Source organism: Triturus cristatus, chromosome 11 (assembly GCF_964204655.1).
Source record: "Triturus cristatus chromosome 11, aTriCri1.1, whole genome shotgun sequence".
NCBI lineage: Eukaryota > Metazoa > Chordata > Amphibia > Caudata > Salamandridae > Triturus > Triturus cristatus.
The window spans coordinates 320,274,424-320,287,857 of record NC_140594.1 but is presented as its reverse complement, the minus strand read 5'-3'; the positions used below and the strand labels follow the sequence as shown (position 1 = coordinate 320,287,857).

The 13,434-nt window shown below is 45.4% G+C and overlaps 1 protein-coding gene across 2 annotated transcripts in view; it reads right to left on the bottom strand.

Annotated features, from left to right (window-relative positions):
• The window catches only part of RFC5 (replication factor C subunit 5), a 144,419-nt gene that overhangs the window by 52,230 nt on the left and 78,755 nt on the right, over nucleotides 1-13,434 (bottom strand). For both annotated transcript variants that reach the window (XM_085633384.1, XM_085633385.1), the window contains 2 exons: nucleotides 9,039-9,112; nucleotides 8,168-8,327 (listed from right to left, as the gene is read on the bottom strand). In XM_085633384.1, coding sequence (XP_085489510.1) covers nucleotides 8,168-8,327; nucleotides 9,039-9,112 — 234 coding nt within the window. The remainder of the gene's footprint in view (nucleotides 1-8,167; nucleotides 8,328-9,038; nucleotides 9,113-13,434) is intronic.

Sequence of the window (13,434 nt, the reverse complement as noted above, 5' to 3'; positions counted from 1 at the left end):
TCTTCAGTCCAGGTAGAAGCTGTCTGTCCTCTTAAGGTCCAGGCAGTGAAGTTTCTCCTCCTCATTTGAAGGGTGGAGGATAGAATGTGGGTAATGTGATAGATTGTCCAAGGTGGAAGGGAGTGCCCACCTTAGGCAGGAAAGCAGCTCTGTTCCTAAGAACCATCTTATCCCCATGAAAGTAGGTAAATGGGGGCTTAGAGCTAAGGGGCCTGAAGCTCATTACCCTCTTGACAGAATTAATTAGAACCACAAATATTGTCGCCAGGAATCTTAAGGGACTACTATGTAGGGGCTCAAAGGGAGACCCCTGCAAGAAAGTAAGAACTAAATTCAAATCCCACTGAGCCATGACAAAGAGGGTGGGAGGAAACCTATGAGTGAGGCCCTTAATGAACCTTATGACTGGTGGAGATTTAAATAAAGAGGGTTGGTCTGGTAAGCGGAGAAAGGCTGATAAAGCAGACAAGTAGACCTTGACCATTGCTACTGCACAACCCTGCTGTGCTAGGAAAAAAGAGAAACTACGAATATCAGACAAATGGGCTCGTAAGGGAGGAGTAGATCTCTCTCCAAACCATTTTACAAACCTAGCCCACCTACCAGAATAGACAGATTTAGTGGAGTGTCTTCTGGCCGATAAAATAACATCCACCACATCCGGCAGGAGAGAAAAGGAGCTCAGGTTGCCCCGTTCAATCTCCAGGCATGAAGGTGCAGGCTCTGGAGGTGGGGGTGTAGAAACTGCCCCTGCGACAGGAGGTCTGCCCTGAGAAGGAGATGGAGCGGAGAGTGCGATGAGCGGTAAAGAAGGTCTGTGTACCGCACCCTTCTTGGCCAATCCGGGGCAATCAATATGACTTGGGCCCGGTCTTGGCGAACCTTCCACAGAACCCGAGGAATCAAGGGTAGGGGAGTAAATGCGTAAAGAAGCTGTGAGCCCCAATCTAACAAACGCGTCCACCAACGCTTCCCGCATCGGATACTGGAGACTGCAGAACAACGGGCAGTGCGCGTTCTCATGAGTGGAAATCGGTCCAACCAACGAAACTCCCACAGCCCTTACATTACAAGGACCAACCCTGGATGAAGAAGCCACTCGTGATCGGCTGAGTACTGCCGACTGAGACTGTCCACATGCACATTCAGCACTCCGGCCAGATGATTCGCCATCGCGCAAATCTGATGGTCCTGAGCCCAGGACCAGAGTCGTAGAGCCTCTCTGCAGGGACGATACAACCCTACTCCTCCCTGTTTGTGGAAGTACCACCTCACTGTAGTGTTGTCCATCAGGACCTGAACCGACTGACCACGAAGGGAGGGAAGAAAAGCCTTGAGAGCCAAACGTTTTTCAATTCTAGAAGATTGATGTGAAACAATCTTTCCTCTGGAGACCAAGGGACTTTGACCTCCAGGTCCCCCTGAGCTCCCTACCCTAGAGTGGAGGCATCCATTATTACTGTGGCCACTGGAGAAGGAGGTTGAGATGACTTCCCTTGAGACAGGTTGCCCGAAACACTCCCCCATAACCGCTCCGCTGCAGTGTCTCTGGAGATTCTGACCACCTCCTTAAGATCTCTGTTGTGTTGAAACCAATGCCTGCGGAGGAACCACTGGAGTACCCTCATGTGCCAGTGTGCATGGTTGACCAACAGTATGCAAGAAGCAAACAGACGGAGCAGGCGCAAGACCTTCAGAACTGGAAGTCACTCCATTTTGAAAAATCTGAATCATAGCCTGGATGCCCAGAATCCTCTGTGGAGGCGGGCAGGCACGACTAACAGTAGTGTCCAGTACTGGCCCTATGAACAGGTTGCGCTGAGACGGAACCAGGTGAGATTTGGGTTAGTTTATCAAAAAATCCAAGTCTAACAACAGACGTGTTGTTACTTGCAAGTGACGCAGCACCATCTCCAGCAACTTTGCTTTGAGCAGCCAATCGTCCAGATTGGGGAAAACAGGAATCCCCGACCTTCTGAGATGTGCTGCTACCATTGCCATCACCTTTGTGAAGACTCGTAGTGCAGATGCAAGACCGAAAGGAAGGACCGCAAACTGGTAGTGTTGAGATCCCACCATAAAACGGAGATGCTTCAGATGTGACTTCAGGATGGGAATGTGAAAATATGCATCCTGCAAATTAAATCGACACGATCCAGTCTTGTTGCTGCAGCGCCAGAAGAACCCGAGCCAGGGTCAACATCTTGAACTTCTCCTGCTGGAGGTAAAAATTCAAGATCCTGATGTAAAGAATCGGCCTCAATCTTCCGTCCTTTTTGGGGATCAGGAACTATCGGGAGTAGCAACCATGCCCCTGTCCTACTCTGGAACAACCTCTATCTCACCCTTCTGTAGCAAAGACAGAACCTCCTGCTGCAGAAGCAACAGGTGGTCTTCTGAGAACTAGCCCTGACGAGGGGGTAAACTCCCAGAAGGGAAGGGCATACCTATTTTCTACAAGATAAAAACCCCAGAGATCTGATGTAATAGAGCTCCAATTTCGTAGAATATGGGAGACCCGACCTCCCATGGGGCGAACATGCTCCAGGATGCTTCCTTGTGGTACCAGTTGGGGGAACAGGAGAGGTGGAGGAGGCGGAGACTGGCTGCTGAGCTGTGCCTTGTAGGCAACCTCTACCCTTTCCTCTATACAACCTATACAGAGGGTTCACCTGCTGCCTGGCCCGAAAGGAAGGAGTCTTACCAAACCCGTGAAATCAGCGGTACCCAAAACCCTCTGGGCTGGGACTGTAGACCCAACGATCTCGCTGTAGCTCTACTATCCTTGAGTCGCTGTAGCGCGGAGTCTGCTTTGGTACCAAAGAGACGAGAGCCATCAAAGGGGAAGTCCAGTAGAGTGGCCTGTACATCTAATGAAAACCTGAATTTTGAATGCAGGATGTAGTAATCTTTAACGTTTGCTGAATTAACCGTTCTACCGTTCTACGACAGCTATATAGTCCTGAGATTGCATAGTATGTTAGTCCTGATAATGCTATAATTCCTATATAGGCTAACAGTGCATGCGTTAGCCTCTGTGAGTTGGCTCAAGGCGCCGTAAACAATTCAGCTGTAGTTCAGTCTGTGACCAGGGGGCCTGCCTTTTTCATAGTTATTTCTGCAATAGATATGAATGTTACCAATCGGCAGCTTAGTTGGACGTCCTCACCAGAAAAGGATGCTTTTACTGCTTGCCTACAGGTTCGAATGGCTTTCGTGTTGAAGATGGATCTTAGCAGAGATCGTCGGGCCGATTTTAGGGCTTTGCAGATTGTCAATAAATGCACTATGTCCTCATCCCCTTCTCCGCAGAGACGACAAATTGCAGGCAACGGGGGGCGTAGCCAAGGTGGCATATGGTATGCAGATGGTAATATGCCTAAGCGGAGTTTCAGGAATTTCTCTTTAGTCGCTCTTGAGAAACTAGTGAGGAGGTATGCTTGAGGTGAGGCCGTGTTATAGGTCTGTAGGGTGAACCAGCCGTGGGAACGGCCTGACAAGTCAGCTTTATCCTGTATGAGAGACTCTTTTTTTATCACTTTATTTACAATTTTTTTGAAGCTGGGGATCGTTGTTGGTAGCTCCCAGAGTTCATACAGTCCCAGTTGGTGAAGTGATTTATCCAGATAGTTTCGGGCTGGGCATGTCCCCTTGTTCCTCAGTTCTTCCCATAGATGCATATTTAGTGAGTCAGGCGGGCCCCTTTTAATTTTGAACCAGCTTTTGATGAATGCCCCTCTGCGGGCAAGCTCTTGCCTTTGAAGTCCGAACTCCAGCCTCAATTGTGCGGGGGATGTATACCTTGGAAGCCCAAAGATCATTCGAATTGCTTTTGTTATTGTGTGGTCCAGTGTACCTGCGTCTCTCCCTCTCATGGCTTCGCTTCCATAAGTTATCGACGGTAGAAGTTTTGCCTGGATCACTCTGATTAAGAGAAGGAGGTTTGGGCCAGAGATGTTGTTCTTAAGATTTCTTAGTGCCACAGCAATCATTAGCCCCCTTTTTTTTATAGCCTCAATTTGCACTGTGTATTTCCCTTTGTTGTCAATCATGATTCCCAGGTACTTATAACTTTGTACTGCCTCCAATTTCCGTGACGCCAGGAACCATTGTGGTTGTTTCTTTTTTTTGCGCCAATTCACGCAGAGTGTTTTTGTTTTATCTCTGTTGATTCTGAGTTTGTTCTCCTCAGAGTAGTGAGATGTTAAGTCAAGCAGGCGCTGTAGGCCCACCGGTGTCTGACTTATTAGTGCTAAGTCATCTGCGTAAAGTAAATTTGATAACTGGAGCCCGCCTATTTTTGGTGCATGTGAGTTGTTTCCATTTAGGGTGGTTGAAAGCTCTGCCATAAAGAGGTTAAAAAGTAATGGAGCGAGTACGCAGCCTTGTTTTAGTCCGATGGTTGTTGGGATCTTTTTTGAGAGATGGTCTCCTCTGCCCAATTTGACTTGGACCCAGGTGTTGCTATGCAAAAGGATTAACTGGTTTAGGAGTGATGATGGAATATTCATTTTTTCCAGTTTTTTCCACAGTAAATTCCTGTTTATGTGGTCAAATGCAGCGCTATAATCAATAAAGCATAGGTATAGGGGCTGTTTTTTGGCGAGTGCGGCATCTGTCAATAATGAGAGGGTCATAATGTTCGTTGTAGTGCCCATGTTCTTACAAAACCCTGTTTGGTTTAAAGGGATTGCAGATGTTTTCGCGGCCCAAGTTGTTAGTTCTTGTAGAAGCAGTCCTGCATAGTATTTTGCTTCGTTGTCAAGCAATGCTACCAACCTATAATTTTTTTGGGTTATCCCGATTGTCGTTTTTATAAATGGGGGAGATGATCGAACCCCTCCATGAGGGTGGTATTGTAGAAGTTCGTAGGATTGTTTCAAAGGTTGGCTTTAATATGCATGCCCAATATTCTGGGTCTTGTTTATATAATATGGGCGGGATCCCATTTGGACCAGGGGCTCCCTCGCGTCTGCCTTTTGAAATTCTTTTGCAGATTTTTTTGCACGTAATTTTGAAAAGTTGTTCTGAAGGTAAATTAGAGGATAGTTGAGATCTTAAGGATTCGCTGCAGAGTAAGAGGGTTTTTTTAAAGTGAATTATGTGGCAATATTGCTGGAGTACAGGGAATGTGAAGGAAAGGCTCGGGAATGTCATTTTTTGCAACACACAACAAAATGTAAAGAAATACCTGTAATTTAACTGTGTGCATTTAGCAGTTAGGAAAGAAAAAATAAAACACATTTTTTGAAATTCTGAAGGGCGATGGAAACATTAATTTTAATAGGATCAAATGAAGACACTTTACTTGGTGATGCACACCTGAGAAATATACAAAGAACCCCGATCTCCACACATTATCATTTGTGTTCTATCTAGTTCTATCGGTAAAACTGTAGGTCTGTGTAAAGGTAGCGGCCATTTCAATTGAAAATGTGCAGTCTATGAATTGCAATGTGCGAGCTACCACACAAACCTTTAGTTACATTCAAAATTGCTCCTCCATTAAAAGGTAGATGGGTCGCGAATGTTTGTCATTCTAAAAAATTGGATCATGGTTCTCAAACGTTTGGGAACCACTGGCCCAGACGCTATGAGGTCTGGGTTTCAGCTGCTGCAGCTAAAATTCCTACTTTGAAAATACTAAACTAGGATACAAATGCAGAAATGTTGGGAGTTTGCCTGATGCACAGTGCTTAAAAGGGTGTGGCCAAATAGGCTCCTTCTAGCATATTGTTTGGTAATGGGGTCTAGCAGAGAAAGATGTAAAGCTGAACATAAGGGTATAGGAGAATCGTTTGAATGCTCCCCAAAATAGGATTACTAGGCGTGAGGAAACCAGCACTAGATATAGAAAGATGTTCTATGATGTGGGACGAATGGTGGCCAAGTGGGATGTGGTAAAGGAGACAGGGGACAGGCCCACGGGTTACACAACGTAGGACAGAAAACAGATTGGTGCATAATGGCAAAAAGAAACCTCTAGAATAGCAAGGAACGCCCCAAAAAGTTTCTAAAACTCTGGGTAAAATGTCGACAAATGCATGAAATACACTGGAAAATGGGCAGGGTATAGGGGAATGAGGGGAGGGTAAGAGGGAAGAGGGCCCTGACGGAGCGATACGGCCTCGGAGTCACTGCAGTCAATTACTGATAAACTAAGTAGGACTGTGTAAGTGAACACTACTTACTAAGTTATAGATGAAAGCTTATTAGTGTTAAGTGTAAGAATCTTGTCAAGGATGTCAATTTTAAGTTTCAAAGATTTGAAATGTTTTGTCTATGTAAAACCATAAAATGTTGTAATAAATAAAATTAAAAAAATTGGAACACTCCCCATTTAAAGAAATCATGTGTCGACATGGGTGACCACAGCAACTTCCGCCCTACTTTATTATGGAAAGCTCAGTGATCAAACAAATCACTTTGTTCATGAGCTTAAGCTCCTGGATGATAAACGGGCCGGTTTTACTGCAGTTTGCACCACTAAAACCACCTTCTTACAAATCACTGATGTGCTGCGCATTCTTGAGAAACCAACTGCTGCCTCTTAATCTTACCTGACCTCAGTCTCAATTAAAGGAACACAAGGATTTCAGTTGCAAAGTCCTAGGCTGATTTTCATTTTACCTAACAAACTGATTACAAGTATCAAAATCGAGAACTCCTTTTCCTATGCCACGTTCTCAAGGTGTTCCTCATGGTTCTATTCTAGGAGCAGCACTCTTCAATCTTTATCTGGAAAGCCTCGGAAAATTATCAGACAGTCTGGTCTCTCTTAAAATCGATATGTGTATAACATGCAGCTGTACCTGAAGTTTACCTCCCCTCATGTTAGCCGCTACAACTAGACAAGATACAAACCTTTGACTGCACATTACATTGGCCTTAATGACAACAAAACCAAGCTTCTTTTCGCCTCTCCTCTGTCTGATCATTCTCAGGTGCAAGAATGGATTGACAATGAATTTCCTTGGCTGCTCTCCTCCAATCTCCACAATCATAGCCATAGAATGGCCAAGAGGGCCAACAACCAACTCAGAATGATTTCTCAATTAACTACATTTGTGTACAAAGACTATCTCAGATGTGACCCAAGCATTAGTGCTCTTCAGACTAGACTATTGCAATGCCATTCTCAACAGCAGTTCCAATATTATTCTTACTCCGTTAAAAGCCTCATTGCACGCAGCTGTCCACCAATTGCTGGGATTAGAAGGTCTAAACACCTTTTCCCCATACCCATGCTCTCTAGACAAAATTCCTCTTAACAGAAGGGCTATTGATGCGCTTCCTGATTGGTGCAAATCAGTCAAAACTCCAAGCCCTTTGACTGCTTGCTTCTGAAACTCATCTTCTCTGGAGGCTGCTGCCTCATCCTCTGCGCAGACTGCCCCTCCTGGCCTCCCTCAAGAAACGCACTCTGAATCAGTCTCTCTGCTTTCTTTGGATGTGCCTCCAAAATATGGAATGCCATCCTGACCCTCCCCACCCCCATTTGAACCATCAATAGTTTTCCAGCTTTTAAACATAAGCTTCAAAAAATGCTTTCTCCTGTAGTAGCACCTCCCCCCTGCATCTTAGATATCCATGACTGAGCTTGGCTCTTTGTTTTACTCAGGAACCCTTATCTGGCATGGAGGTTTAATCAATTTTTTATGTCATGATTCCCTTTTCCATCTTGACCGAACTACGTACATTCTTTTTGTCAATTCTGAACTACACTTATTTATGTATATTAACAATTTTTTTTTAATGCCGTGTATGTTTGCTATTATTTCTCATTATTATGTGCTTGTTTTCTTTCAAGTGATTGTTACAACAAATTATAATCATATTTGCTATTGTTTTCACTTTAAAAGAAGTGCACAAATACTCATGGCTCAAGGTGTATTTTGTACTTTTATGATCTTATTCTTAAGAATCGAATAAAGTGATTGACTACTCCTGGCCCTTGTACGTTCTACATACAAACTCTAAATCAATAAAATTCAAACAATTTAAAACCTCATGGATGACATTACAAACAACATCCTAAATGAAGAAGCACAAGCATGAGGGTGAGTAACTTATTCTGTTGTAAATATCTACTCCTGGCATCTGTGATAACTACACCCACACTGTGCATCCCAGTACCATTATAGCACCTTTTGGTGGCCTCACTCACTTTTCCTGCTTCACCACATACTCCAGCCGGGGGACCATAAGCTCGGAACTCAGAGGGCCGAAGCGAAACCTGGTGCATCTCGACTGCAGTGCAGGAATGATCTTTGATAGGTAATTGCAGATCAGGCAAAACCTGGTATTTTCTGTGAACTTCTCAATCACTGGGAAATAAAAGAATAAGACAATTCACAGCAGATAGATAATCAAAGTCAGGATGTGCACAAAACCAAAACTGAACAGAGGTAATCTGAAAGGAATGCATAGTGCATGTGCTGAAGGAAATCAATCCACTGCTTCAGACATACAAGATGAATTTTCATGGCTTCGTACATAGTACTCTTTCATCTAGAATATGTAAAATGGGTATTGAAAAATAGGTCCTGAATAATGTTCTCGAAGGCAAATCATTCCCCACTTAAAGTTGCATCAGCTAATGAGAAAAATTCAGTTCCAAAGACCAGTTTTGACACAAAAGCTGTGAACTGTGCACTCATATTTTGAGGATTGTCACTCTGTGGACCAGGAGGGTCGTATAAGAGGATGAAGTTTTACCAAAAGGCAGAGCTGGTGCACGAACCCGTGGCGAGAACATGCATAAGACTGGCAGGGTAGAGGGGACAATAAACAATGAACCAATAAAGTTTAACACATTAAAGTACACAAAATAAAAACACTCAGTGACTGAATTACTTCAGAAATACAAGGGTTTTAGGACAGGCCAGCCATTACTGCCTTCAGCTCCAGATTAGCATTTCATTTTCTGGATTCTTAAAAAGTCATCTTTCTAAATCTCTCATGTTACTTAACTTTAGAAACACAGAGATTCTGTTTGCGATTGTATTAAGGGGCACTGGGCACACAAATGTTCTCACCTCGTCGCAAAGCATTCTGTGCATCCTGGGTCATAGCATCTGCTTCGTCAAGGATCACCAGCTTGAAGCCTTTCCTAAAAAGATTAAAGAGATGAAAGCAATGATTTTGGACAGGCACTCTGATAAGAGCTTACGAACGTTCACGTCTAAAATTTCTTTTGCCTGGTCACCTCATCAATAAAAGCCAAGCCACGGTTTGCCAAGCATTAAGCAAGTAGACCGCAAGTTGTGAAAAAACCTCTCCGACGAAAGCTTTTAACTAGAAGCTAAAAAGAAAATGTCCTACTACCAGGACAGTACAGCAGGGCTCCTAAAACCAGTCTTCAGACCAATGCACCATAACAAAAAAACACTTCACATGAAAGTGGGGTCATAATGAAAAGGGAAGCTGGTACTGCTCACATACACTCAATTATGTAGGTAAGCAGAAAGTTTCAAATTATCTCATCAATGCTCATTATAGCAGTATTACCCAAAAGCAAAATGTTACTTACACAATAGACATCTGTTTGTGGCATATATTACTGTAGATTCACATGCTGTGCATACTCCTGCCATCAAGTTTTGGATCGGATGTGTTCAAGTTGTCTTTCTTCGAAGAAGTGTTTTGAGTCACAAGGTTCGGGGACTCCTCCTCTTACTGGTAATGTGTATGGGCATCAACTCCAATGTAAGAGTATTTTCACCGTAAGGCAGTACCTGAATTCTAAGATTTCAGGAGCCAGATCACTAGGCTGAGCGACTTGGGGGTCCAGCCTGTTTTGGAGCATCTTATGCTGAACCACGGAGAGTTCTAGAAGTGTTGTGAATCACTGTTGGAAAGCTCAAGTGGGGGCCCACTAGAATGAGTAAGGGATGTCTGATGCAGCCTCTGAGCCACAAACAGAAGCAGCAGGAGAGGCGGAAAAACGTAGGCAAATATCCCTGACCATTTTCATCTATAGTGCATTGCCTTTGGACTGTGGTTGTGTTAACCTGGATGCGTAGTTTGGGCATTTCACGTTTTCCACGGTTGTGAACAGGTCTAGCTAATGAAAGCCTTATTGCCGGATGTACTGGTGAAGGACTTGTGGGTGGAGTTCCCACTCATGGACTGGTTGCTCCATCCTGCTGAGGTCGGCCGGCAAAGTCGTTGCCACCCCCTCTCCTTAGACCCCCACCCGGCAGGTAATCCACCAGTAGGTGGATTTTGTGTCAGAGAGCACAGTGCCAGATGTGCTGTGCTATTTGAGAGCATTAGAGAATGAGTCCCCCGACCCTTGCTTTTGGAGACAAAACACGGCTGTGGAGTCCGTCGGGACAAGGATGACTTTGCCTATGAGATGGAGAATGAAAGCCTTCAGTGAGAGGCGAATGGCTAGGAGTTTGAAGTAGTTGATGTGTAGGCCCTGGTATTTCGGCTACCAGTGGCCTTGGACAGTCAGATTTTTCAGATGTGCTCCCCACCCAGAGAGGGAGGCATTTGTTGTGACGTTCTCCTATGGAACTGGGTCGAGAAAAGGCTGCCTCTGTAGCAGGTTTTTGGTGTTCCACCACTGTAGAGAGTGAGAAGTGCAGGGACTGGTCAACTATGATTTTTCCAATAACCCTGTGCTGGGGATCACTGTTGTGTTAAGTATTCCTGCAATAGACGCATGTGTAGTCTTGTGTATGGCACTATTGTAATACAGGATGTCATAATGTATGACAGTTTGGACGCAATTTGGCTTTCTGGTTGAAAGAGCGAACGTATCTGAAAAGACTATTTGTGCGAGGTTGTGATAGGCCAGCCTGCGTTCTGAGGTCAGGGTTGCTCCTAAGTAGGACTGAATTTGCCAGGGTTGGAGTTGGGATTTTGTGATCTTGATGGTGAAACCCAACTAGTGTAAGTGGTTTATGGTGGTTTGAGTGTGTTTGCGGCACAGTTGGAGAGTAGCACTCTTGATGAGCCAGCCAATCATGTATGGAAAGTCGTGAATGCACTGCCAATGCAGGTGTTCGGCTACTAACGCTAGATAATTTGGGAACACTTGGGGAGCTGTGGTGACCCCGTAGGGGAGTACCTTAAATTGATAGTGTTTCCCGCTGACCACAAACCTGAGGTAGCACCGGTGCACCGGGTGTATTGGTATGTGAAAGTGGGCGTCCTTCAGGTGGGATGCGGTCATGAAATTGTCCTGCTGTAGAAGGTATGACACAAGGGTGACCATATGAAAATGTTCTGAGAGGATGTATTTGTTGAAGGGGCATAGGTCCAGTATGGGCCTGGCCTTTTCAGGAATCAGGAAGTAAAGAGACCACCCCTGAGCCTTGTTGTCGAGGCACTGGCTCAATGGTGCCTTTGTAAAGGAGATATTGTACCTTTTCTTTGAGTAGTTTTATGTGCTCTGTGGAGTGTGTCTGCAGGGCAGTATGGCAGGTGGTGGCGAAGTTAGCTTCAGGCAGTAACCCTGTTGTATGATGTCTAACTCCCACTGGTTGGAGGTAATGGTCAACCAAATGGGCAAGAAGCCTTGCAGACGCCCCCCAACAGGCGTTGTGTGATTTGGGTGGTGGAGGTGGGGGGGGGGGGCAGGAGGGATCAGTGAAAGCTTGGTGGTGGTGGCAGGGGCTGCCTTTAGAGAGGGACCCTTGACTCCCTTTAGAATTATTGCTCTGTAGAAACTTCTACCTGGGGTTGAAGCGGTCTTTTGACTGTTGTAGGTTATGTTTGTTTTGAGCCACCACAATAGGGAGTACGGTGAAAAGAACCCACAAATGTGGCTGCTTGAAGGGCGCACATGGCTTTAGCAGTTTTAGTGTCTTTTTTCAAGGATCTGGTCCACCTGAGGACCAAAAAGATGAAAACGCCAAAAGAGAGGGATAGCAAGTTCTGTTGTACCTCAGTTTCAAAACCTGAAATATGAAGCCATGCATGGCGTTTGAGCTGGAATTAACACCCCAGGCAGCAGTGTCAGCTGCATCAAGGGAACAATGTATAATGGTACTGGAAATCAATTTTCACTCAGAAATCAACAAATGCCCTCTTTTTCTGTGTTCTTCAGGAAGGTACTCAAGGAGTTCCTCTGTTTAATCCCAGGTGACTATGTCACATTTGCTTAAGAGTACAGCAGTGTTGGCAATACACCAGTGGTTAGAAGACTAAGCCACCACTCTCCAGTTGTTTGGGAGTTGGCCCTTTTCCAGGACATATGAACTATAAGAGTCTGGAGGAAACTGGCCCTATAAATAGGATCTGACGGACTTTGCCTTATATTTTTTGCCAACCCAGGGAGAAATTACCTGAGCCCGCACTGGACCCTGAACAATGTGACCTGTGTGGTGCAACATACCCTTAGCATGAAGAAACAGGAATAGGGTCCTCTCCCACAATGTCCCCTGTGAACAGAAAAGGTGCCTCCTGTGGGTGCAGGGTAGAGGGTATCCATGAGAGGAGTGTGGAGAGGATGAATCCGGAGTATCCTTTGGTGGTTATGGAGGAACAAGAAGTGGACTTGTGTCTTTGTCTACTCCCTTCCTTGGCTTGAGTATGAAGCAACATCCAAAGCTTCCTGGAAAGAAAGTTGTTGTTCTGTAGGCTTTATGGCAGTTCCAGCTGGAGTTGTGATAATCCAACCAGTATGTGGGTGGATAGCCAAATACTTCTGTGGAGCATCTATTTACTCTGAGCCGATGGAGGAGTGGCTCGAATGTTTCAGCACCAAGGTGGTCAAATTAGACGCTAAAGGTTTTGGCGCGGACACGGTCTTCGGTGCCAATGGGTTCGGCTCGGATTTGGTCACCGCCAAGCTCATTGGGTTCAGTGCCGAGCCTGTTTGAGATGTTTGTTCGGGACCAAGCCAGAGCTCATAGGGACTGAAATTGTTGGTCGTTTCAGACCATGGCACAAGGGCATTTGAGGACCGATGGCCTGCCTCTGGCGTTCCAAGGTGGCTGAGCGAACTGTGTTGGAGGCCTGCTAGCAATAACAACGAGAGAAGGAGTCTGTACTCACGACCTGTTGGTTTTATGGAAGCTCTTTAAACTCCAGGTCGGAGCTGTCCTCTGGCGAGTATGCCTTTTTGACAGCAGCAGACACCTCGGCGTGATACACTCCAGCCTCTTTCACGCCATGGAGGACCACCAGTTCGTCACTGCTCCTCCATGACATCTCCAAGCAACGGGCCCAACAATCGCGGAGTGTCTTTGATCGGAATAAGCAGTAAGTGTCGCAGGCAAGCGCGATATGTTCGACCGAAAAACATATTACAGACCTGATGGAGAGTGGCACCAAGAAAAACATCTGAAAGGCGTTCGCTCCATCACCCTTGTACCATGGTATGAAACATGATCTGTAGTTCGGAGGGAAAGAAAGACTTTGGAGGGGCAGGTCACACATGGGGCAAATATCGATCTGAGGATTGCCCATGCGAAGCTG